The sequence below is a fragment of the Giraffa tippelskirchi genome, chromosome 7 (assembly GCF_054371585.1).
Source record: "Giraffa tippelskirchi isolate mGirTip1 chromosome 7, T2T-mGirTip1v1.2.pri, whole genome shotgun sequence".
In the NCBI taxonomy this organism is placed as follows: Eukaryota; Metazoa; Chordata; class Mammalia; order Artiodactyla; family Giraffidae; genus Giraffa; species Giraffa tippelskirchi.
The window spans coordinates 11,468,579-11,495,183 of record NC_137281.1 but is presented as its reverse complement, the minus strand read 5'-3'; the positions used below and the strand labels follow the sequence as shown (position 1 = coordinate 11,495,183).

The 26,605-nt window shown below is 49.6% G+C and overlaps 1 protein-coding gene across 5 annotated transcripts in view; it reads left to right on the top strand.

The window, feature by feature from the left end:
• CD177 (CD177 molecule) overlaps positions 1 to 25,124 on the top strand; it is a 53,114-nt gene extending 27,990 nt beyond the window's left edge. Inside the window, exons 1-10 of one of the 5 annotated variants that reach the window (XM_081516036.1) lie at positions 1,794 to 1,925; positions 3,759 to 3,937; positions 13,887 to 14,027; positions 14,271 to 14,453; positions 15,226 to 15,345; positions 15,541 to 15,657; positions 20,281 to 20,421; positions 23,040 to 23,216; positions 23,352 to 23,483; positions 24,114 to 25,124. In XM_081516036.1, the coding sequence (XP_081372162.1) occupies positions 3,859 to 3,937; positions 13,887 to 14,027; positions 14,271 to 14,453; positions 15,226 to 15,345; positions 15,541 to 15,657; positions 20,281 to 20,421; positions 23,040 to 23,216; positions 23,352 to 23,483; positions 24,114 to 24,367 (1,344 nt within the window). In that variant the 5' untranslated portion in view covers positions 1,794 to 1,925; positions 3,759 to 3,858 and the 3' untranslated portion in view covers positions 24,368 to 25,124. Of the gene's footprint in view, positions 1 to 1,793; positions 1,926 to 3,457; positions 3,521 to 3,758; positions 3,938 to 13,759; positions 13,812 to 13,886; positions 14,028 to 14,270; positions 14,454 to 15,225; positions 15,361 to 15,540; positions 15,658 to 20,280; positions 20,422 to 23,039; positions 23,217 to 23,351; positions 23,484 to 24,113 lie in introns of those variants that run through there. The other 4 variants (XM_081516037.1, XM_081516035.1, XM_081516039.1 and 1 more) reach the window with 4 other exon arrangements.
• The last annotated feature ends 1,481 nt before the right edge of the window (positions 25,125 to 26,605 follow it).

Below are 26,605 nucleotides of genomic sequence, written 5' to 3'. Positions count from 1 at the left end.
TGAGATTCTGCATTTTTAATAAGATTTTGAATGATGCCATTCCTGCTGGTTATTGGACCACACTCTGAATCATAGAGCTTAGAAGTCATTTACCTGGGCCTTTATCCAGAGGAAAGTATAATTCAAAAAGATACTTGCATCCCAATGTTCATAGCGGCACTGTTTACAATAGCCGAGACATGGAGGCAACCTAAGAAGATGTGGTATATATATACAATGGAATATTACTCAGCCACGAAAAGAATGAAATAATGCCATTGGCAACATCATGGATGGACCTAGAAATAATCATACTAAGTGAAGTAAGTCAGACAAAGACAAATATCATACAATATCACTTATATGTGAAATCGAAAAGAATGATGCAAATGAACTTATTTACAAAACAGAAGTAGACTCATGGACAAAACAAACTTATGGTTACCAAAGGGAAATGGGGAAGGGATAAATTAGGAGTTTGGGGTTAAAGTATACACACTGCTGCTGCTGCTGCTAAGTCGCTTCAGTCGTGTCCGACTCTGTGCGACCCCACAGACGGCAGCCCACCAGGCTCCGCCGTCCCTGGGATTCTCCAGGCAAGAATACTGGAGTGGGTTGCCATTTCCTTCTCCAATGCATGAAAGGGAAAAGTGAAAGTGAAGTCGCTCAGTCGTGTCCAACTCTTAGCGACCCCATGGACTATAGCCCTCCAGGCTCCTCTGTCTGTGGGATTTCCCAGGCAAGAATACTGGAGTGGGTTGCCATGTCCTCTTCCAGGGGATCTTCCTGACCCAGGGATCGAACCCGAGTCTCCTATGTCGCAGGTAGGTTCCTTACCTGCTGAGCCATCGGGGTAATTTGCCATATACTGAAGGAGCTGTTGAGATGGAAGCCAAAGTATCAATAATATATTTTAGTTGGACTTCGCTGGTGGCACAGTGGATAAGAATCCACCTGCCAATCCAAAAGATATAGGTTCAATCCCTGGTCTGGGAAGATTCCACATGCTTTGGGTCAAGTCACTGCAATGAGAATCCTGTACATCACAATGAAGGTCAGCCCAGGCTCATCATAACCAGAAAAAGCCTCCACAAAGCAACAAAGACTCAGTGCAGCCAGAAATAAATAACTAAAATAAAAAACCAATATATTGTAATCAATCGTGTAACGTATTCACCTTGTTTAAGCTTTCTGTATTATCTATAGATAGCTTATAAAGTGTTTAGTCTAAGTAATTAAAACTTGAAATTACTCTCCCCTTCCCCCGTCTAAGAAGTCATTTAATTAGTTCTCCCTTCCCCCGATTTATGGATGAAGAAAGACTGACATCCAGAGAGAGAGAAGGTTTCTTGCCTGATGTAGCCGTGACTTCAGCACTTAGCTTTGTACATCTTAATCAAAGTTTCTCACTCTCTTAGTCTGCTTTTTACTCCGCTATATGCTGTGGCCCCCTTTACTGTTGTGATGGCATCTCTGTAGCCTAGAACTCCCATTTTCACCACCATCCCCTTTGCTCTTTGCTCAAGGTGTCACTTTGGTTAACCCGTGTTTATGGAAATAATCAATACCCAATCTATAATAAGAAGAGAAAAGAGTTTTTTTGTTGTTGTTGTTTTTTGAGCCAAAGTGAGGATTGCAGCCTAGGAGACTAGACAGCTCTGAGGAATTGCTCGGGAGAAGCTTGGTTTTCAGCACAGCTTGTATCTTGTCAGAAGAAAGTCCATCAGACATGTCAGGAGTACGTTCCTTCAAGATTTCAAATAAAAACAGGTCAGCGGAGTTAGTACGGCCTTGGCGCCTGGGAAGGAGTTCTTATCGTCAAGGAGTAAATAGCGCTGGTATCCCTGGGAAATCTCACGGACAGAGGAGCCTGCTGGGCTACAGTCCATGGAGTCGCACGGAGTCAGACACGACTGAGCAACAGAACACACACAACTTCCAGGAAGGCAGGCATTTAATTGTTTTTGTTTGTTTGTTTTTAAGTATCCTGTTTCCTTCCTTTCTTCTCTTTCTTTCTTTTTTATTGAGGTATAGTTTATTTATAATATTAAATTAGACTCAGGTGTACAACTTAGTGATTTGATATATGTATAGATTATACTCTACTTATTATGAGGAGCTTACTAGGTGGCTTGGTGGTAAAGAATCCACCTGCCAATGCAGGAGACGTGGACTCTATCCCTGGGTCAGGAAGATACCCTGGAGGAGGAAATGGCAACCCACTCCAGTATGCTTGCCTGGAGAATCCCCTGGACAGAGGAGCCTGGTGGGCTACAGTCCATGTGGTCACAAAGAGTCGGACACGACTTAGTGATTAAGTATTCATGCAACAACGTACAAGGATTCCATTTTCTCCACCTTCTTGCCAGCGTTTGTTATTTATGGTATTTTTGATGATGGCCATTCTGACCAGTATGAGGTGATATCTCCCTTTGATTTTGATTTCTGTTTTTCTGATTAAAGATAAAGATGTTGAGCATCTTTTCATAAGCCTGTTGGCTATCTGTGTGTCTTCTTTGGCAAAAACGTCTATTTTTCAGTTAGGTTTTGTTTTTTTTTTTGATACTGAGTGCTGTGAGCTATTTATATATGTTGGATATTACTCCCTTACCCGTCATATAGGGCTTCCTCGGTGGCTCAGCGGTAAAGAATCTGCCTGCAGGGACTTCTCTGGTGGCCCAGTGGCTAAGACTCCGAGCTCCCAATGCAGGGGGCCTGGGTTCAATCCCTGGTCGGGGAACTAGGTCCCACATGCTGCTACTAAAGATCCTGCATGCCACAATGAAGACCTGGTGCGGCCAAATAAATAAAATTTAAAAAAAAAAAGATTTTAATTAAAAAAAAAAAAAAAAGAATCTGCCTGCAGTGCAGGAGTCACAGGAGACGCAGGTTTGATTCCTGGGTCAGGAAGATGCCCTGGAGGAGGGCAGGGCAACCCGCTCCAGTATGCTTGCCTGGAGAATCCCCTGGACGGAGGAGCCTGGTGGGCTACAGCCCATAGGACTGCGATGAGTTGGATATAACTGAGTGTCGAGTATGCACACGACACAGCAACAGACCTCTCAGACCTCTCGTACTGGTCTGAGGAGTCAAGGCCGGGGGGACGGGCTGAGGAGGAAGTCAGAGGTTAACACCTACGGAAGGAGGCAGATGGGGCTGCCATTGTTGAAAGGCCCTAATCTCTGGGTGTGTTTTCTGGCCGTTTCTGCATTTGCAGTCTCCTGCCCTTTGTGACCCTGCCGGGGACTCCCCCACTCCCGCTTCTTCCTCGTTACACACTCTTTTCCCGGTGCACCCCTTTCACGGCCAGAGAATGGCTGTGCAAACAGTTGACAGTTCAATAAACAGGACATTTTATGGGGACGGGAATCCTGCCCCTGTTTCTTCCCTGACAGAGGCTGCAGTTTATAAAAGCAAGCTCTTAGGAAGAATGACGTGTAATTGTGAGTGTGGTGCTAGGGAGCAGGTGCCTAAGTGAAGAGCAAGACAGGAAACAAAAGGCTGAGTGTGGAAATGGAAGGGGCAAAAATCCCTCTAGAAGGTGGATTTCACTCAGGAGACCTCAGAAATCTTAGGGTGTCCTCTGCAAAGATGGAATTATTAACATTTATTTGGGTGGGAGAGGAGATTAAATTATGTTGTACTATGCTGTCTTCTTCTGATGCTTAACTTCTCTGTCTCATTTTTGTTGGTTTTTTTTTAATTAAATTTTTGTAATTAAATTTTGGTGTGCTGGGTCTTTGTTGCTGAGCACAGACTTTCTCTACTCTTCATTGCAGTGCAGGGGATTCTCATTGCGGTGACTTCTCTTGTTGCCAAGCATGGTCTCTAGAGCACAGGCTCAGTAGTTGTGGCAAATGGGCTTCATTGCTCCGGGGCATGTGGAATCTTCCCAGACCAGAGATCAAACCAGTGACCCCTGAATCGGCAGGCAGATTCTTTACCACTGGACCACCAGGTAAGTCCTGTCTTAGTTTTTTTTTTTAATCTGGCAAAACATGGATGATAACACTCATGGTATTTGCCTGGCGTATTTGCCTGGCACCTGGTGAGTGTGAGTGAGTGTGAGCTCTTATAATTATGGGAACAGGAGAAGTGTCACCCTGGTCATCTGAGGGGAGGGATCTTGTAGCCAAGGGTCTGGGCAGGCCAGCTGGAGACAAACATGATGGGCAAGTCTTATCTTGCAGGACTAGGAAGACTGGGTACCAGTAACTCATGAGTGACATTCTGGAAAATGTCTTAATCCGAAGGCAGGAATATTCAGAAGGCGTGGGGCTTGTGTCACAGTTATTGTCTCTGGGGGTCTGGGAGTGTGTCCTAGAGTTAAATGGTTTTGCTGAATGCCAAGCCTAGAAACAGGCTTCAGAGGGGATGTCTTACACTCAACTTGTTGAAGGAATTCCCTGTTGTAGCCCAGGCATTACTTTTGTCTGTGTACTATCCTTAATTATAATATGAAAGAGAAAGACTGAAAAAAGATGAAATAAGAAAAGGCATGTAGAAATTATCAGGGCAGAATTGGGACTGTCTAGTATAAGTTATGAGCTTCGTCTATATAAGCTTCATGTGAACAGAAAAGGACTTTATAAAAAAAAAGCTGGAGTGGGCTGCCATCCTCTCCTCCAGGGGATCCTCCCAATCCAGGGATCGAACCGGCGTCTCTTACTTCTCCAGCCTTGGCAGGCGGGTTCTTTACCATTAGTGCCACCTGGGAAGCCCCTTATAAAAAGCAGATCTCTCCATGTAAATGCAGTGAGTTATCTTGAGTGATATCAGACTCCATCTGAAGAAAGATGGAAGCAGAATCCCAGATGGGTTGGCGGATGCAGGGGGCGGGGCAGCAAAGAGTGTGGGTGTCTCTGGAGCCTGGATCAGGAGAGGGAGCGGATTTACTCCTTGGATCTCCAGAAGAAACACTGTCTGCCAAACACCTTGATGTGAGCCCAGTGACACCATGTTGGACCTGTAACCTCCAGAACTGTACGAACGGGGTGGTGGTAGGGGGGAAGTATATCGTCATTAGGAATTCCCTGGCAGTCCAGTGGTTAGGGCTCTGTGCTCCCACTGCAGGGGGCATGGGTTCAATCCCTGGTTTGGGAGCTAAGATACTGCATGTCACATGGATAAAAAAAAAAGTATATCGTCCTCGCATTCCGGGAGGTTATAGTTTGCCACCCCAGAAAAGGAAATTGGAAGAAACATGCCAAGTTGCTAAATAATGATTTAGTCTAGACTGTGGGTAGAAAGGGTTGTCTGATGGCTCAGATGGTAAAGAATCTGCCTGCAATGCAAGAGACGTGGGTGTGACCCCTGAGTGGGGAAGATTCCCCTGGAGGAGGAAATGGCAACTCACTCCAGTGTTCTTGCCTGGGAAATCCCATGGACAGAGGAGCCTGGGGGGGCTACAGTCCAAGGGGTCGCATAGAGTCAGACACGACTGAGTGGCTAACACTTTCACTTTCTATGGGTAGAAAATGGAATTCTTGGTGATAGTTTTCTGTTTCATACTTCATCTTAATTTTCAAAAACAAAAAATTAAATATCATTACGGTGTGTAGTTACAAACAGAGGTATGTTCAACAAACTGTGGGTGCATGGAGAGGGAACCGTCTGCCTGTGGGCCCCTGAGAGAGTTCGCCACTAGAGTGTGCTGAGGGCAAGGGCCGGAGAAGGAAGGACTTTACGGTGGAGGAACGGCTTGTGCCAGGGCAGGAAGCGGGGATGGTAGCCTTTGTCTGGGGCTGAGCATGAGACTCTGTTCTTCAGTCTAAACGTTCAATCAGGGACTTCCCTGATGGTCCAGTGGTTAAGACTCTGCCTTCCAATGCAGGAGACGCAGGTTTGATCCCTGGTCAGGGAACTAAGATCCCACATATGGTGAAGCAATGAAGCCCTCGCACCATAGCTAAGAGCCGACACAGCCAAAAAAAAATAAACAAATAAGTACATTCAAAAAAAAAAAAATGTGTCCAGATAGTTGAAGATGCTTGGCCCAGAAGGGAAGAAGCCATTGAACGAGATGGAAGATCAAGGAAGTGAGTTTTTTTCAGCAGATTGCTTTAAAGGATGTGGGGGGTGGGGGACAAAGCAGATGTAGAGGGGGAAGTTGAAGGCTGGCAGGGCACAGGCAGTAACCCCATGAAACCATGAAACCACATCTCTGGATGTGAATGTCCACTTGGCAAATGACTACTTTAGATTCTTTAAAGTTCGAGTTCACAGTGCAGAGAGAACTGGGGTCAGGGTTAGGGCTTAGCCCGGTCAGGATCAGGAACTGATTGTGAGAAGATGTTGATAGTCAGAATATGGGCTTGACCTGGGATCAGAGTTAAGAATGAGTCTGGTTCTGGGATCAGATTAGAGGTTGATGTCCAAAAGAGAGAGGCTGATCTTTAGATATCACAAACCTGAACCTCATTCTGTCTCTAGTATTTTCCCTCCTCCATTCTGTCACGAATTTTCTTTTGGTTTTATTTTTCATTTCTCTCCCTCCCCTTCTTTCTCTCTTTTTCTTAATCCCTCTTCTTTCTCCACCTTTGCAACTCAAACTAAAAGAATTTAAACAGCTTGAAAAGTTGATTCTTTGCTAACTGAAATTGACTTTAGTCCCAACAGGAATAATTTAGAAACCAAAGGAGCATTAGTTGGTTCAAGGCTCTACAAATAAATAAGTAAAATCTAAATTCCAATACTTGTTTTTTAACCCACTGTTGATTTTTTTGTAATGAATCAGGAAATTCCGATTGATTTTCTTTTTTTTTTTTTGAGACTAGAACAAAACACGTTTTATTCAATGCCCAAGAATGGAGAAGCTGGAACCGGTTCACAAATTAACTTTTATGAAATTGATTTTTAAAATCTTGTAACCTTGTTTCACAAATATCCTTGGGCAAAAGTCTTAACTTTCTGTAAGAGGAAATCAGACTTGGCTAATCCTCAACAGGTTCTGAAAAAGTAAAATTGCAAGTTGACAAATGCAGATACATTTTAATATCAAACAGTAGGGATAGTAAACCGTCAGCCATATAGGAAGTAGCCATAAATTAGAAAAAAAGAACAAACCATTTAAACCACAAAAGAGTTATACTAGAAATCTCCCCCTTGGAAATATTAAAATGTTCTTCTAAGTAACTCCTGGGTGATTGTATTCAGAAAATAATGACTGTAAGAATGTTTATGTTTCAAACCCAGTATATGACAACATGGAACATCTTACAAAGTCTAATAGGAGAATCACAGTGTAGAACTCCTTGTTTTAGAGAAAATTCATGCCTTCTTCTGAAGATTGCAATCAGACACTTGGAAAGGGGCTCTAGGCTTGTTGTTATTGTTGTTTGGTCACTAAGTCATTTCTGATTCTTTTACGACCCCATGACTGTAGCCTGCCAGGCTCCTCTATCCATGGGATTTCCCAGGCAAGAATACTAGAGCTGGTTGCCATTTCCTTTTCCAGGGGATCTTCCTGACCCAGGGATTAAGCCTGTGTCTCCTACATTGGCAGGCAGATTCTTTACCAGTGAGCCATCTAGGCTTATTACTGGGCCCCAGTGGAGGCTGAATGCCTGGTGCACTGGAAATGCTAATCCCAGTATGAAGATATTAGGAGCTGGGGTCCTTGAGAGGTCATTAGATCATGAGGGTGGAACTCTAATGATGGGATTAGCGTCCATATTTGTCAAAATTCTCCAGAGAAACAGAATCAATAGGGTATAAACAGATATATGTATGTGGGTATTAGTCACTCAGTCGTGTCAACTCTTTGTGATTCTGTGGACTATAGCCCACCAGACTCCTCTGTCCATGGAATTTCCCAGGCAAGAATACTGGAATTGGGTAGCAATTCCCTTCTCCAGGGGATCTTCCAGACCCAGGGATCAAACCTGGGTCTCCTGCATTGCAGGCGGGTTCTTTACCATCTGAGCCACCAGGGAAGCCCAAACAGAGATATAGAAACGTATGTAGATTTATTATGAAGAATTGGTTCGTGCAATTATGGAAGCTAGGAAGTCCCAGGATCTACTGTCTGTAAGCTGGAGGCCCAGAAAATTTGGCAGTAACAGTTGAAACTTCAAGCCTGATAACTAGGGGAGCAAGTGGTCTAAGTCCCAGTCTAAAGTAGAAGCCTTGAAACAAGAAGGCCCAATAAGACAGGAGGAGAAGTGGATGACAGAGGGTGAGATGGTTGGATGGCATGACCGACATGATGGACATGAGTTTGAGTAAACTTCGGGAGTTGGTGATGGACAGGGAGGCCTGGCATGCTGCAGTCCATGGGGTCGCAAAGAGTCGGACATGACTGAGCGACTGAACTGAACTGAACTGATGTCCCAGGGCAGGATACGGTGATGTCTCAGCTCAAGCAGAGAGCGAATTCTTCCTTCTGCTACCTATTTGTTCTACTCAGGCCCTCAATGAACTAGAAGAAGCCCACTTGCTTCTACAAGGGCCATCTTTATTCATCTTTAAAGATATCTGCTCCTTGGAAGAAAAACTATGGCAAACCTAGACAGCAAAAATTAAAAAGCAGAGACATCACTTTGCCGACAAATGTCTGTATAGTCAAAACTATGGTTTTTCCAGCAGTTATGTGAGAATGGGAGAGTTGGACCATAAAGAAGATCAAGCGCTGAAAACCTGATACTTTCGAACTGTGGTGTTGGAGAAGACTCCTGAGAGTCCCTTGGACTGCAAGGAGATCCAACCAGTCAATCCTACGGGAAATCAATCCTGAATATTCATTGGAAGGACTGATGCTGAAGCTGAAACTCCAATACTTTGGCCACCTGATGTAAAGAACTGACGCATTTGAAAAGACCCTGATGCTGGGAAAGATTGAAGGCAGGAGGAGAAGGGGACGATGGAGGACGAGATGGTTGGATGGAATCACCGACTCAATGGGCATGAGTTTGAGCAAGCTCCAGGAGATGGTGAAGGACAGGGAAGCCTAATGTGCTGCAGTCCATGGGGTTGCAAAAAGTTGGACATGACTTCGTGACTGAACAACAACAAAAATCTTTATTCAGTACACCAATTCAAATTCTGTTGTCTCCTGGAAACACCCTTACAGAAACACCCTTACAGAAACACCCTTACAGAAACACCCAAAAATCATGTTTCACCAGCTATCTGGGGACTCCTTAGATGTGACAAGTTGAACCTTAATTACCACAGTGCCCTTTTATGAGGAAGACAGAGCTAGTTGGCTCTCCTCCAGCCATGTGAGGATGCAATGAGAAGTCTACCATCTGCAGTCCGGAAAAGGGCCCTGGCCAGAACCCAATCACATGAGCACCCTGAGCACTTCCGGCCCCCCAAACTGTGAGAAATAGTTCTATTCTTTTAAAAAAAAATGATTTATTTATTTTTCGCTTCCCTGAGTCTTCATTGCTGTGGGTGGGCTTTCTCTAGTTGCTGTGAGCCAGGGCTACTCGTTGTTACAGTGGGCAGGCTTCCCACTGAAGTGACTTCTCTTGTGCAGCACAGGCTCTAGATGCACAGGCTTCAGCAGTTGTGGCACATGGGCTTAGTTGCCTCGCAGCATGTGGAATCTTCCTGGACCAGGGATTGAACGTCTATCCCCTGCACTGGCAGGTGGATTCTCAATCACGGGACCACCAGGGAAGTCCTCCCATGAAGTATGCTTCCAACTAGAGGATGTATTTTAAGGCAAAGGAACTGAGGCAATTAACTCCCACCCATGGAGCTCTCTGACCTTCCAGGTGCCCCACTACACAGACACAGTTGGCTTATCAGGAGGGTCGAATGGCCATGAAGGCTTATGAAGGCACCAGGTAGAGAAGGTACCCTGCCAGCCAACAGGAGATGCTCTTGGTCTCAAACTGGCCAGTCTCTCGTGTCACCTCCCCTAGAGCCAGAACGGAGCGTCCATGATACAGGGGAAGATAAGGGAGTGTCCCCTCCCATCAGTGCACATGACAACCCACTTAAAGGATTCTTGCTCCTGGTCTCTGTGACCTTGGGCGTGGTGTGGGTGAGAAACCCCATCAGAGCTCTAATCAACCAGAAGCCAGGACTGCCCCCATGCTGTTTTGTGTTCCTTGTGCTGCTGAAACAAGAGGCGGAGAAGACGACCGGAGGGAACACACCAGAGGGAGGCTGGTTTGCTGGGTCAAGGAGGACTACGTCTGGAAGCCAGGGGATGCCTTGGGGGTAATATTTACTTGCCAGTGGCCCTATTCAGCAGAAAGTAGCCAAAAGCCAATAGAGACAAGACTATTGAACACTTACTTCCCTTAAGAATGAAGATTTGTGTCCCAACGATGTCCAGAGGAGGTGTTGGCAGGTGGTAAGAGAACATAGAAGGGGTGGTAGAAGAAGGCAGCTCTCATCACCACCAGCTACACAGTCAGGGCCTTTGCAGCCCTGTTATAGGTTTTCCCCCATCTTCCTCTCACTGTGTTTCATAAAGAACTGATCACCTAAAGCTGTGGGCGTGTGACCCCTTGTCATTAGCACAAGATGATTCTATGATTAAGTAACAGATGGGAATTGTGTGTCTTCTGTATTGAGGACTCTGATTTTCATCTGGACAAAGGCAAGGGGTAGATTGTGCTGTTTCCTTCTTCACATTCACTCTTTCCCCTCCTCCCCCTGCCCTGTGCTGTGGGGACTGTTAGTGGGATCTCCCACCTTCCAGCTGGGTTCAGTCAATGGGGAGCCCCAGCAGGAGACCAGAGGGAGGACACTGAGTGAAGCTGGGGTATTAATTCCCCAGCTCCCTCCCTGTACTATCGCTGTTGGCTGCGTGAATTTTTCAGCCCGAAGTTGGAGCTCCTGTCAGATAGCCATCTCCAGAGAGGGTTCTCTCCGAGTCTCTGTCTTAAAACCCCTCCGTGTTGCAGTAAAACAGCAACAGAAACAGTGGTATCAGAACCAGGAAACTGCTCTAACCCTTGTGTCTCCACAACAGTCTCTTGCTCCTGCCACCTGTCTCATTTTAAATCTCTTTTCAAGTTATGCAGGTGGAATGGGTCCCCATTTGAGCTGGGGCCCTGACTGCTAGGGAGAATTTATATTGGTTGAAGTACATCTTCACCTCCCAGATCATGGTCATGGGCACATACTTTTGGCTGCAGCACCCTGGGGCTTCTCAGGTGGTGCTAGTGGTTAAAACAAAACAAAACTAAGAAATGCAAGTTGGATCCCTGGGTCGGGACAATCCCCTGGAGAAGGCACGGCAACCCACTCCAGGATTCTTGCCTGGAGAATCTCATGGACAGAAGAGCCTGGTGGGCTACAGCCCATGGGGTCGCAAAAGAGTCAAACACAAGTGAGCAACTAAACAACAACAGCAACAACCTTGTTGGCCTCTTTGCCCCCCCTTCCTTCTTCCTCCAGAGACATTGCTTCAGTACGCACACAACTCCACAGGGCACTATTCACACAGTAGCAGTGTGAATCATAGCGCACAGCCCATATAAACAGAGTAATGGCTCCATTGTACCTTTCCTTCCTTCCTCCCTCTCTCCCTTCCTTCAATAAATATTTATTGAGCATCTAGGCTCTGCCATGTTAGTGGTGGAGACACAATGGCAGATGACCAGAACATGCCTCTGTCCATAGAGCAAATTTTAAACCTGCAAAACAGGGGCTTTCCTGGTAGCTCAGGGGTAAAGAATCTGCTCTGTCAATGCCGGGGATGTGGGTTCGATCCCTGATTCGGGAAGATTCCACATGCCTCAAAGCCACTAAGCCTATGTGCCACAACTATTGAGTCTATGCTCTAGAGACTGGGAACTGCAATTATTGAGCCCACGGGCCCCAACTGCTGACATCTGTGCACCCTAGCGCCTGTGCTCCGCAACAAGAGAAGCCACTGCAATGAGAAGCCCACTGCAACTAGAGAGTAGCCCCTGCTTTCCGCAACTAGAGAAAAGCCTGCACAGCTACGAAGACCCAGTGCAGCCAAAAATATAAATAAACAAAATTATTTTTAAAATTCTTTAAAAAATAAACTTGCACACGCAAAGAAAAATGGAACGTATAAGGTTGTTGAAATAAACATGTAATTGCAACTTTCATATTCATTTCTTTCTCCTCTTTCTCGCTCTTTTCTCAGTTTCCCCTCTCTTTCTCACACATTCACATCTGGCCTCTGCAGTCATGGATGCTGCTGCTGCTGCTGCTAAGTCGTTTCAGTTGTGTCCGACTCTGTGCGACCCCATAGACGGCAGCCCACCAGGCTCTGCTGTCCCTGGGATTCTCCAGGCAAGAACACTGGTAGACACCTCCTCTTCTTCCCTGTCTCTTCCTACCCAGCATGCTAGCGCTGGTTTGTGCAGGTTTGCAAAAGCCGATTTTTAAATACTTAGGAATTTTTCGAGCTGGTTGTTAAAATGATTGGTAGCTTAAAACCAGACAGGGTAAGAGAATTTACACCACAGAAATAGGCTGATGCTATGATGCTGTTTTTCTGAAAAGCTGATCTTCTAGCACACCACTCTTCCATCTATTTCTGGCAAAGACACTTTGCTTTGCCAAGGAATATCCTAATTCTTTGATAGATATTCAGTCTTCACCACTACCTGTTCCCTCCCACCCCCGTCATTCCTCACCTCCCTCCTGGGTGGTGGGAAAGCGGAGGTTCTAGGACCTGTGTTGTGCTGAGAGTGGAGAGAACAGAAGAAGAAGAGGAAGCATGAAGGAAGTTCGTGAAAAAGAGAATAAAAAGGACAGCAGTATAGGAAGGTGGCACTAGTGGTAAAGAACCTGTCTGCCAGTGTGGGAGATGTAAGAGACATGGGTTTGATCCCTGGGTCGGGAAGATCCCCTGGAGGAGGGCATGACAACCCACTTCAGTATTCTTGGCTGGAGAATCCTATGGACAGAGGAGCCTGGTGGGCTACAGTCCATGGGATCACAAAGGGTCAGACATGACTGAACGACTAACATGCACACAGGAAGGAAAGAGAAGGAAAAGAGAAGGAGGGATCCATGGGGGGCAAGGGTTCAGGTAGGGAGAGCATAAGGACCAGGTAAGACTCACCGCACAGTGTCCTCACAGGCGGTTGGGTCATTTCCCCATCTCAGGCCAGAAGGTGGACAAGCTGCTAGGAGATGAGGAAACTGCCTTCTCAGACTACCCTGAAACAGGGTGGGGGTGGGGACCCACAGAGCTGGGCTCTGGAGGAAAGAGGGCTGGGGACCTGGACCAGTGAGGTCTGGGGGCTAGGATGCCTCAGTCACTAACTGTTGAGAGGGGCTGTGGGCCCAGACTCTTGGGTCAGAGGGAGTGTTGGGAGGGGGCCTGAATCCTGAGTCTGAGGGATTGGGGGCTGGGGGCCTGGACTCCTGGGTCTGAGGGAGGAGGGGCTGGGGATCAGGACTCCTGGGTCTGAGGGAGGAGGGGCTGGGGATCAGGACTCCTGGGTCTGAGGGAGGAGGGGTTGGGGATCAGGACCCCTGGGTATGAGGGAGGAGGGGCTGGGGGCCTGGACTCCTGGGTCTGAGGGAGGAGGGGCTGGGGATCAGGACTCCTGGGTCTGAGGGAGGAGGGGCTGGGGGCCTGGACTCCTGGGTCTAGGGAAGGAAGGGGGACACAGGCTCCTCCCCCCCATCCTCCCCCTGGATCCTCATCCTACTCACCTCACCCCACCCCACCACCTTTAAGCTGTGGAGACTCAGAGGGAGGCCCAGGCCTTGTTTAGCAAGACCCTGTCCTCCCCACCCTTTCCTGGACTACCTTGGGTGTGACTAGATATAAAAGTGCTGTTTCCTGGGAGAAAGAGGGGGAGCGAGCATTCCTGCCACCCAGACCATGAGCCCTGCCCTGCTGCTGGCCCTGCTGGGCATCACCCTCGCCCTGCCCCGTGAGTGAGAGACCCGGCCAGGGAGGGGATCCACCTGGAGGCTGAGCTCAGATGGATTTGCTCCTCTCATTTCAGGAGCGAGGGCCCTGACCTGCCATTGGGGAACACTGGGGACCGTGAGGAATGTATCGGAACAACCCTTCCAGTGGAAGACTTCCCAGAAGAATTGTGGGGAAGGTTTGGGCTGCCAGGAAGTGGTGATGATCACCCAGAACGGTGAGACAGGCCCTGCTCCTGACTTGCAGCCTCTCCCTTGGAGAGACACCCCTATCACCCCACCCTCCAGTCCTACCTGCATTCTGTGTACAAACTCAGAAATCCGCTCCCTGAAATACCAGGAGCGGCGCCCACCTTAGCCTTCCAGGGGCCTCCTCTGCACCCTTCTGGATGCACACCCTCCCTCTAGGACCTGGAGCCCTGACCCCACCCTGGCCTGCTTCTCTCTCTCCCTCCATCCAGAACCCCTCCTGTTCCTGATGATCATCAAGGGCTGCACCCAGGCAGCTAATCAGGAGGCCCGTGTCACCGAGCACAGGGCAGGCCCTGGCCTGTCCGTCATCTCCTACACCCGGGTATGCCGGGAGAATCTGTGCAACGATCTCTCCACCAGCCTCCCTCTCTGGACCCCGCTCCCACCCACAGGTGCCAGAAGTGGGGGGAGAAAGGGACTGCCCAGAGGAGGGGGGGCAATGGGGTTGAGGGGGTTGGGGTGAGCACACAGGCAATGTTCTTTTAGAATCCCTCCCTGCCTCCCCTCAACCCCGTCCAGCCTCCCCAGCAGCCCCTCCCCAGCACAGCTTCTTCTAACAGTCCCTTAGCAGCACACTGGACTTATGTTCCCTGATGTTCGGCCACCCACCTCCGACTGCGGCTCTGGCCCTAACCTGCTACCCACTCCTTTTTTTCCCGTGGGGTTTGGGAACTTGCCTGTCAGGGTTTCAGCATCTCCTCTTCCGAACTGAAATTGACCTGTGGCTTCCCATTGTCCTCTTTTGTCTGAGACGGTATATCGGATTTCGGTCTGCCCTTTGCTTTGTTTTTTGATCGTAAATCGGATTTCAGTCTGCCCTTTGCCCTTTGTTTCTCTACTCTTGGGCATCACTGGTGGACACGGGTGTCTTGTCTTCTTCCATGGTTCAGTGGAGCCGCTGGGTCCTCCCAGGGCACCCCTCTCCTCCCCTTACTAGGCAGCCCTCCCCAGATCTCATGCTCCCTCCCCGCCTCGGTCTCTCTCTAGTGTCACGGGTCCTAATGCCCTGCTCCCCAGATCTTCCTGAGAGGAGCCCAGGGAGACTAAGGGAGATGATTCTTGGGAGCCCGAAAAGCTGAAAAGCCGAGGAGGGTGGAGGGAAGGCACCTGGTCTGAATTCAGAGCCCCCTTATTCCCCTCTCCCTTTGTCTCTCACCTCTCCAGTCCGGGGTTCTGTGCGGTGTCCAGTCTGCTTGTCTGCAGAAGACTGTCTGTCGGCCCCAGAGATGACCTGCCCAGCTGAGAGCTCATACTGCTACAACGGGGTCCTCCACCTCGCTGCTGGTGAGCCACTGGGAGGTGGGGTCGGGGCTGAGGTTGGGGGAGGTGGGGGGGGCGGGGGGTGCTGAGGATCAAAGTCTGAGTCTCTTGGGGAGGAAAGGGAGGTGAGGACGGGGACCCTGAGGAGGGCGGGCTTGGCTTCCCCCTGAGTGTTGGCTGGTCCCAGTAACAGTGTCTCCCCCTTCTCCCGCTTTCCAGAGGCCGGCTCCGCCAGACTCAACGTCCAAGGATGCATTTCTCAAGCAGGCTGCAACCTGCTGAACGGGACCCAGGAAATCGGGCCCATCAGACTGTGGGAGACTTGTGATCCTAAAGGTGAATGTCACGGTGACAAGACCAAGTGCCAGGGGCAGAAATTCCGGGGTATGATAACCCTGCGAAAGGCAGACATCCAAATATATCCCACCAAAACCAGCATCACAGGTCATTCAGATATTACTACTCACTCAGGCAGGTATGATGGGAGGGACTCTCCCAGTAGGCACTTCGGGTGAGGATGCCAGGAAACAGAGAAGGTATGTGGACCAGGAAACAGATCTATAGGACAGGTGTTTTAAATGATGCTGAGCCTGGCTCAGTTAGGACAGCCTGTCTGGGTTGGAGAGGAGAAAGGGAGCTAGAAGGAAGGTCAGAGAGGCAAAGAGGGTGGGCCACATCGAATGCCAGTCTATCAGTTGGCTGAAGGAGTGCCTGCTGGTTTCCCTGCTGGGAGTGACTAGCTGCTTCTGATTCTATTTCTCCACCTCCCTGACCTTGGGATCTCTGGCTTCCCCTTGATCCCAACCCCCACTCTGGCATCCCACCCTCGCCCAACCCCCACCCCTGGTACTGCAGGCCCCAGCAGCTCTGCTGCAGAGAAAAAGTGATCAGAAGGATGTCAAGGGTGCTTCAGGTGTGACAGGGAAAGTAAGAGCCAAACAAGGACACGGGGAGGGTTCCCACTCACCCATGGAAACCCAGTCCAGGTGGAACACTGGTGGATGAGAGTGGCCTGGAGTGTCTTGATGTCAGGGAGCAGGATGAGGAAAGGGGTGGGGTGAGGAGGGAAGTGGGGTCTGGAGAAAGTGGGAAGAGGGTCCTCCGTGACCAAGCTTCAGGCAGAGATTTGAGTGAGTTCAGCGTACGTTCCTGTTTGGATCTCTCTGGCTGGATTGGGAGCTTTGAGGACAGAACCCAAATGTCCCTGACACCAAGGTTTTCAGCCTCAGGCAGCACAAGGGCTGGGTAAGGATGGGTCCCCAGGATGTGTTTGCTGACAGGAGTTCATACAGCATTCCAAGGTCTCCCGTGAAGACCCCAGAGGACTCAGACCCTGGCCCTGCCCTAAAGGGCCTCTGGGACCAGGAACAGAGACATCACAGACACACGTAGCCATGAGGCTATCATGAAGGGGGCCTGGGGGAGCTCAGAGGAAGAAGATACTGATGTTCTGGGAGGGGGAAATCAGGGAGGACTTCACAGAGGAGGTGACCTATGACCCATGTCTTAATGATGAGCTGCAGTTCATTCATAGAAGAGGAAAAGGGCACAAACAGGCAGAGGAAACAGTATGGGCAAAGGCTTGGAGGTGGGGGGCAGCCCGCTGTTTTCAAGAAGACTCCCTGGGCTCTGCCTGAGGAGGGCTCATGGCGAGGATGAGGTACAGCTGGGAGCTGTAAGCAATGACAAGTTTTCTAGGTGGACAAGGTGGGTGTGGGTGGTGAAGGCAGAGCTCTTCCACGCAGAAGGAACGCCCTGCTGTGTCTTGGGAATGGATGTTGGTTGGGGAGCCGAGAGGTAGGTGGGGGTCCTGGTGGTGGGTCAGATATCTTCCTAGCCAGACTGATGGGGCTGGCCTTGCTGCTAAAGGCAGGGGAGACTTGATCAGGGAGGGACAGAGTCTGAATCTTTTTTTTTAAATTAATGCTAGTTTACTTATTTGGCCCTTATCTCTGGGACTAGCAGGAATATTAGGTAACGTAATCCAGCAGACATTCAGAAACAAACCAGACACATGCCACATGCACCACACATCACAATGCACACAACACACAATACACACGAGAGACACAACCACGCATGCTGTGCCATGTACACACCACACACTACATACCACACACGTGTTTCCTCACCCCTCACACATCCCCCACACACCATAAGCTTCACACATCAGACAGCACCATACGTCACACCCAGCATACACCCAACACACATCACACGCCACAGACAACACACACACACAGAGCACAGATACACAGGACACACACCACGACACACTCATACGACACACACACATCACATACATCACCAACACACTCTATCCCTATACGACACACCACACATCACTTACCAGACGCCCACCGTACACATTTCACACGTTCCCATGCTACCCCACACCCTCCACAGGCCCACTACATATTCACACACCCCACACACATCCCACATGTGTGCACTGCCCAAACCACACACGTGTCGCATAAAACACAGCCATTACGCCACAAATGGATATTCCTCATATATGTCCCTATTTTGTTGGCTTTCAGCATCAGAGCCAGATCTTTTTAAAGTTGTTTATTTATTGATTGATACATGTGGCTGCACTGGGTCTTTTTTTTTTTTTTTTAATAAATTTATTTATTTTAGTTGGGGGCTAATTACTTTACAATATTGTAATAGTTTTTGCCATGCACTGGGTCTTAGTTGAGACATGTGTACTCTCAGTTGTGGCATGTGAGGTCTAGTCCTTACCAGGGATTGAACCCGGGCCCCCTGCAATGGGAGTGTGGCGTTTTAGCCACTGGACCAAAAGGGAAGTCCCCAGCTAGGGTGGAGCAAGATTTCAGGGAGTAAGTGGAGAACAGAAGGACATCCCAGGGACTGAGAACAGCTCCTGGAAGGCATGGGGGCGGGAGAGGACTGGGTGTGAGGACTGGGTGCAAAACGGGCCACCGCAGGAGCCCAGACTGAAGAAGGACCAAAGGTCCAGGATTTTAACAGCCTTGACTGTCCCCCTAAGGAACTAGATGGTGGTTCCAGTTAGAGCAGTGGGTCGGCCCAGCCCGGAGAGCGCAGCCATTAAGAGTTTAGTGTCTGAATGGAAAGACATGGGTTTCAGTCTGGGCTCTGCCGCTGAACCAGCTTTTGAGGATTACCACTGCTTAGAGCCTCTTTCACGAACATCAGGGAGGAGGAGACTCTCACTGATGATCAGAGGTGGCAGAGCATATGCAAAGGCCCTGGGGCAGGCATGTGCCTCCATGTGTGGCTCAAAGGAGACTCCGGAAGTCAGTGGGACTCCAGCAGAGTGGTCAAGCGGGAGCAGAACAGGGCAGGAGGACAGTGCAGAGGAGGGAGGGCACCTCAGGTAGAGCCTTTGGGGCCATTTTAAGGAGTTAAAATTTTATTCTGAATGGGCTGAGGATCTACTGGAGTTTTCTGAGCAAAGGATTGATGTGAATCAACCTTTCCTTTATGGGAATTGTTCTGAATACCTGGTGGAGAATAGAGTAAAGGGGAAGGCGTGAAGGAGGGGATCCTCCAGGGAGACTCAGGAGGAAGCAGGTGAGAGCCAAGGGGTCTTAGACCCTGGTGGAAGCCATGGAGGAGGTGAGAAGTGGTCAGGTTTGGGAGGGATTTTGCAGCTTCGGCCAACAGGATTTCCTGATGGGCGCAACATGGGGTGTAAGAGAGGAGGGATTGTCGAGAATAACAGCAATGTCTTCAACTTGAGCAACTGCAAGAAAGGAGGTGCCATTGGCCAAGACGGGAAAGATGGGGGTAGGCAGAGCGGGAACCAGGCTGGGAGGAAGGCTGCAGGAGCCACAAAGTGTCTGTGAAGTGGGGGAATGAGTGATCCTCCTTCATGGGGGCTGTTGTGAAAGTTAACACATTTGTGGGTTACATGCACGGTCAGCCCCGGGGGTTTCTGCATCAGGAGACACATCCCAGCTGATTGTGTGATGGTCTCAAGAGACGGTCTAATGGTTTTCAAACTAGACTGCCAAGGGCTACAGGGGCTGAGGTGGCCCAGGATGGTCATCAGTCCTCCTCTTCCCCATCACTCCCTGCAAGGAGCCAGAATAATGCCTGAGTTCCCAGCCTAGCTCCTAACTCACTCGTGGTGGGACACTGGGCAAGCTGCTTTCAAAACTCCTCTGCTTCTCGCTTTGAAAATGGGGGTGATGATGATGACAATCTGCTTGGGGTAAGGGGGGTGCCAGGAGGAAATGAAGCAATCCAGGTGAGGTGAGCTTCTGGGGACGGTTCATCCTTGGAAACAGATCACGGCAGCTGGGCACCTTTTAACTATTCACTGCACACAAGGCATTTGAGTATTTCTGTTTGGAACATAGAGTTGCTCAGTGAAGACATATATGGTGTCAGACTACTTTTCTCTTTATCCAGATGAGGACCTCGAGGTCCAGAGAGGGAAGTAGAGATTGACTAAGGCTAAGGAAGAGCCATCTGTCTCCATCACAGCTGAAGGAAAGAGCAGCTGTCCTCAGGGAGGTGTTGAGAAAGGCCCCTGTAGTGTGTTTGAGCAGAAATAGGGTAAAGAATGAGGATGGGGTTCAGACTTCCAAAATGAAAGAAGTGAAAGTGTTAGTCACTCAGTCATGTCTGATTCTTTTGCAACCCCATGGACTGTAGCCAGGCTCCTCTGTCCATGGGATTCTCCAGGCAAGAATACTGGAGTGGGTGGCCATTCTCTTCTCCAGGAGATCCTCCTGATCCAGGGATTGAATCCAGCTCTTCCACATTGCAGGCAGATTGTTTATCATCTGAGCCACCAGGGAAGCCCTGAAGGTCCCTTCTAAACCTGAGGTTGAGGAACCCAGTGGCCTGACGGGCTTGCAGGGTGGCTCAAGAATGTGAGCATCCTCCCAAGCGTAGGACCAGGAAGGAAGACTCACAGCGGGTCCTTGGCTTCCACAGACCCCAGGGATTCTTTCTCCGCAGCTGTGCTGACTTGTCATCGGGGGATCATGCTGCGGATGTCTCCAAACCTGAGCCAGGACCCTGTCGATTGGTCTGTGACTGGGGAACAGGAGTGTAATCCTGGGGAGGTGTGTCAGGAGACCCTTCTACTCATAGATGTAGGTGCGTGGACTGAACAAGAGGGCAAGACCCCTGCATGGGGTCCTGTGTCTCCCTGCCTTGGATTTTTTTTTAATTAATTAATTTATTTTAATTGGAGGCTAATTACTTTACAATATTGTAGTGGTTTTTGCCATACATTGATATGAATCAGCCATGGGTATACCTGTGTTCCCCATCCTGAACCCCCCTCCCACCTCCTTCCCCATCCCATCCCTCAGGGTTATCCCAGTGCACCAGCCCTGAGCACCCTGTCTCATGCATCGAACCAGGACTGGCAATCTGTTTCACATATGATAATATGCATGTTTCAGTGCTATTCTCTCAAATCATCCCACCCTCGCCTTCTCTCACAGAGTCCAAGTCTGTTCTTTACATCTGTGTCTCTTTTGCTGTCTCGCATATAGGGTCATCGTTACCATCTTTCTAAATTCCATATATATGCATTAATATACTGTATTGGTGTTTTTCTTTCTGACTTACTTCACTCTGTATAATAGGCTCCAGTTTCATCCACCTCATTAGAACTGATTCAAATGCATTCTTTTTAATAGCTGAGTAATATTCCATTGTGTATATGTACCACAGCTTTCTTATCCATTTGCCGATGGACATCTAGGCTGCTTCCATGTCCTGACTATTGTCAACAGTGCTGCGATGAACATTGGGGTACACGTGTCTCTTTCAATTCTGGTTTCCTCGGTGTGTATGCCCAGCAGTGGGATTGCTGGGTCCTATCCTGCCTTGGATTTAAAAAAAAATACTTATCTGTTTATTTTTGGCTGCTCTGGGTCTTCGTTGCTGCATGGGCTTTTCTCTAGTTGCAGAGAGCGGGGGCTGCTCTCTAGTTGCCGTGCGCCGGCTTCTCATTGCTCTCTTGTTGGGGAGCACAGGCTCTAGGGCGTGCGGGCTTCAGTAGTTGCAGCTCACAGGCTTAGTTGCCCCGCGGCTTGTGGGATCTTCCTGGACCAGGGATCGAACCAGTGTCTCCTGCATTGCAAGGAATCCTCCTTAAGTGGTTAAGGAATTTTAACCACTGGAGCACCAGGGAAGCCCCCTGCCCTGGATTCTGTGCACTAAATTTCCTGCCATGGTCCCTTCAGGCTTGCAGTTCTAAACCCAATCAATTCTTCCTCTATCTGTGCCTTGGTTTCCCCTTCTGAAAACTGCGACAAGATGATAGCAGTAATAGTAACCTACTTCACGGGGTGGTCACTAGGATATAGCCGGTAGTCCAGGCAAAGGGCTGAGAACAGAGCTGGCACAGAGAAAGCTTTTCCTCAGTCACTTCAGTCATGTCTGACTCTTAACTCATTTCATTCAAAGTCTAAGGAACTGCTGTCATGTGTCAGGCACTGTTTTAGGTGCCGTAGATCCCGTTACATTTGCCTTCTTGTAGCTTTACAAGCCAGTGGTGAAGCTGCAGGCAAAACAAAACAGAAGAGTAAGATATTGTGTATGAAGATAAGTGCTGTGGGCAGAAGTCCAGTGGGGACGGGAGATCTGGAGATCGGGAGAATGATGTGAAGGTTGCAATTTGTGCTCTGAAGGCTTCCTGTCAATTAAAAATCCCCCGAACCTAAAAGTTGAGAGTTATCAGTGGGAATGTTATACAGATTTGCAGCAAGCGGCAGGTAATCTGAATATGAAAAGATTACTGTTAATTAAGAGAAAACTAAATCTCTCACATGAAGAGATTTAGCAATCTTCTATCTTCTATGGGAAGATGCAAGTGTCCAGACTTGCTGAAATCATTTCCTTCATATTTGTTGTTGTTCAGTCGCTCAGTTGTGTCCGACTCTTTGTAACCCCATGGACTGCAGCACACCACGCTTCCCTGTCCTTCACCACCTCCCAGAGCTTGCTCAAACTCATGTCCATTGAGTTGGTGATGCCATCCAACCATCTCATGCTCTGCCACCTCCTTCTCCTCCTGCCCTCAATCTTTCCCAGCATCAGAATCTTTTCTAGTGAGTCGGCTCTTTGTATCAGCTGGCCAGAGTATTGGAGCTTCATATGCATCTAGCTATCTGGGGCCAGCCCTGCTTTCTTTATCATTCACAAACTAATTCCTTGTTTACCATAAAAGATGGCAAATGTGGTGGATGACTGCCTCTTTCTCTGTCTCTCTCTCTCTCTCTCTCTCTCTCTCACACACACACACACACACACACACACACACACACACACAGCTTATCAGCGCTTTCGGGGGGAGGAAGTAGCTGCTGGCTTCCAAATACATGGCTTTGTTTCACCTGGGCTCAGAAATTTGCATCACACACACACACACACACACAGAGCTCCTGCTGGCTTCCAAAAACCTGGCTTTGTTTCATTCGGGCTCAGAAATTTGCATTAGAAAAAGGCGTGTTGACTGGTACGGCATAGAGCAGAAAATATTTCCTTTCCCACGGGAAATTCAGAGGATGTTCTACTCCAAAGGTGACATTTGAGCCCGAAATTAGAGGCGGCAGAGCTGGGGGAGGACCCCGACTCTGGCCCCAGGCTTCCCTGTGCCCCGGTCATCGTCCTGTACCTGTCCCCTGCCTGACGAGCCCCTGACTCTGCTGCCCTCGGAGCCTCCCCTCTTGCCGCCCAGCTTTCTCTCTCTCACCCCTCAGGACACAGGTCGATCCTGGTGGGGAGCAAAGGCTGCAGCCAGGTCGGGACCGAGGCTACCTCCATCCACTCGAGGCCCCCCGGAGTGCTGGTTGCCTCCTATGCCCGGGTCTGCTCCTCCGACTACTGCAACTCGGCTGCCAGCAGCAGCGTCCTGGTCAATGCCCTCCCTCGTCCAGGTGTGTGATGCCAGTGGGCTGGGTGGGGCCCGGGGCAGGCAGAGATGGGGCCCCAGAGACACATCCTGGGGCTCAAGGAGGGTGGCCGCGGCTAAGCGCAGGGCTGTGTGTTCCCAACCTTCTTCTGCTCGCCAGCCGCCCCAGACCCAGGACACCTGCAATGTCCCATCTGTCTGGTGCTTGGATCCTGCTCAGAAAGCTCTACCGTTGTGACGTGTCCTAAGGGCACCAGTCACTGTTACAAGGGTCAGATTCGTCTCTCAGGAGGTGAGTGATGAAGGTCAGGCCCTGAGGAGGAAGGGGCTGGGTGCCTGGATTCACAGGTCCCCAGGTGGGAGAGTGCTTGAGACCCTGGTGTTGTGGTCCGTGTGCGGGTTGGAAAAGAATTTCCAGATATGAGGCAGAACGAGAGGAGAATAAAGTTTAATAGAGTGGGAAAACCAAACAGGGGGCTGGCTCAAGGGAGAGGCAAACCCTTTCGCAGGCTAGCAGCCAATTTTTACAGCCTCAAGACAGAGAAAATTCCTACTGGAATGGTGGCATTAGGTGATTGGTTAGGATGCTATAAGGTGGGTAATAGGGTGGGTATTTTACCTAATATTGGGCCAGGGAACTGGTCGGTTTAGATCCAGAGGCTCATGGCAACAGTTGCTATGGGGCTTGTCAGTTCCAGAGATGTTTACCCTGTGACCTTGGTACAGGGCTCCACATCTGGCTCACGAGTTTGGGGGTGGAGAGGCTTGGGGACCCAGATTTTCTAGGTCTGAGGGAGGAGGGGACTAAGAGCTTGGTCTCCTGGTCTGAGGTGGAGTAGGGGAAGGTCTAGGATTAATAGGGTCTAGGAACTTAAGCATGAGGAGCGCTGAACCCTCTCTGACTCTTATCTTCACACTCTAGGTGGGGTGACCTCCCCAGTGGGCATCCAGGGCTGCGTGGCCCACCCTTCCAGCACCTTGTTGAACCATATACGGAGTATCGGGGTCTTCAACGTGATTGAGAACCGTGAGAGGGGCACTGAGGGGGACTTGCCTGTAATACCAAGTGGAGCTGCCCCTGGCCCTTCCTTGGCTTGGGCGGTGGGGCTGGGGCTGTCCCTAGCCCTTTGGTGTGGGGCACCCTCCTTGCTGACCCTGTTCCCCCATGATCCTTAGCTCCTGCTGACCCCCCATGCCCCACCTCTTCCTCTGACCTCATAACTCAACAGCCTTGGACACTGAATCATGTTCCAGTCCTTATCACCAACCCCCCCTACACACACACACACATACTATCTGACCTGGTGACAGCATATGGAAGGGCCTGGGAACAGCTGAACTGATCCTCTGGGAGGGTGGACATTCCATCAGTGGCCACCTGTGTGTGATAATAAAGACATTGTCCTTTCCCCACATGCAGGGGTTTCTCAGTGTGAGGGGAGGGCAGGACTCCCAGAGATCTGGCATGAGCGAGGAGAGGAAGCTGGTGAGAGAGTCACCATCTCAGGCCATCCTTCACCTGTCTGGTCCACAGTCCCCCTGGACCAGCTTGGGTGGTAGCAGAGTCTTCCAGGTCCTGCAGGCAGAAGTATTAGGGCCTCTTGGGAGGGCTTTCCAGGCAGCTCAGCAGTAAAGACTCTGCCTGCAATGCAGGAGACTTGGGTTCCATCCCTGGGTGGGGAAGATCCCCCAGAGGAGGGCATGGCAACCCACTCCAGTGTTCTTGCCTGGAGAATTCCATGGACAGGGGAACCCGGCGGGCTACAGTCCATGGCGTTGCAAAGAGTCAGACACGACTGAGCCACTGAACACACATACAATGACTTGGGAAGTGAAGGTGTGTCAGGATCAATGAAGCTTCTATTTTAGTAGCCAGCACCAACAGGGGGCTCACCCCACTTGAATAAATTGACATAATGGTTTGTGTGAAGCAGAGAAATGAGAGGGTTTGCACCATTTCCTGAGGCTGATATCGTTGGGTCTGTTATCATCTTAGGCTTGAAAGACTAAGTAGTCATTACTGTTGTTAGAATCTGGAAGAGGGTGGTGTTTAGAGAGGGCTGCCTGACAGGAGCCATGATCTCAGGCTGAAAAATCCACCCAACCCACAATGACACTACAGGGAGGGAGCTGGGGAATTAATACCCCAGCTTCACTCAGTGTCCTCCCTCTGGTCTCTTGTTGGGGCTCCACATTGACTGAACCCAGCTGGAAGGTGGGAGATCCCGCTAACAGTCCCCACAGCACAGAGCAGGGGGAGAAGGGGAAAGAATGAATGTGAAGAAGGAAACAGCACAATCCACCCCTTGAGTCAGAAATACAAAAGACACACAATTCCCATCAGTTACGTAATCATAGAATCATCTTGTGGTAATGACAAGAGGTCACACACCCACAGCTTTAGATGATCAGTTCTTTATGAACCACAATGAGAGGGAAATGGGGGAATACCTATAACAGGCCCTGACTGTGTAGCTGGTGGTGATGAGAGCTGCCTTCTTCTACCACCCCTTCTATGTTCTCTTACCACCTGCCAACACCTCCTCTGGACATCATTGGGACACAAATCTTCATTCTTAAGGGAAGTAAGTGTTCAATAGTCTTGTCTCTGTTGGCTTTTGGCTACTTTCTGCTGAATAGGGCCACTGGCAAGTAAATATTACCCCCAAGGCATCCCCTGGCTTCCAGACGTAGTCCTCCTTGACCCAGCAAACCAGCCTCCCTCTGGTGTGTTCCCTCCGGTCGTCTTCTCCGCCTCTTGTTTCAGCAGCACAAGGAACACAAAACATCATGGGGGCAGTCCTGGCTTCTGGTTGATTAGAGCTCTGGTGGGGTTTCTCACCCACACCACGCCCAAGGTCACAGAGACCAGGAGCAAGAATCCTTTAAGTGGGTTGTCATGTGCACTGATGGGAGGGGACACTCCCTTATCTTCCCCTGTGTCATGGACCCACCGTTCTGGCTCTAGGGGAGGTGACACGAGAGAATGGCCAGTTTGAGACCAAGAGCATCTCCTGTTGGCTGGCAGGGTACCTTCTCTACCTGGTGCCTTCATAAGCCTTCATGGCCATTCGACCCTCCTGATAAGGCAACTGTGTCTGTGTAGTGGGGCACCTGGAAGGTCAGTGAGCTCCATGGGTGGGAGTTAATTGCCTCAGTTCCTTTGCCTTAAAATACATCCTCTAGTTGGAAGCATACTTCATGGGAGGACTTCCCTGGTGGTCCCATGATTGAGACTCCACCTGCCAGTGCAGGGGATAGAGGTTCAATCCCTGGTCCAGGAAGATCCCACAGGCCACGAGGCAACTAAGCTTGTATGCCACAACTACTGAGCCCACATGCCCTAGAACCCATGCTCCGCAACAAGAGAAGCCACAGCAATGAGAAGCCTGTGCACCACAACTAGAGAAAGCC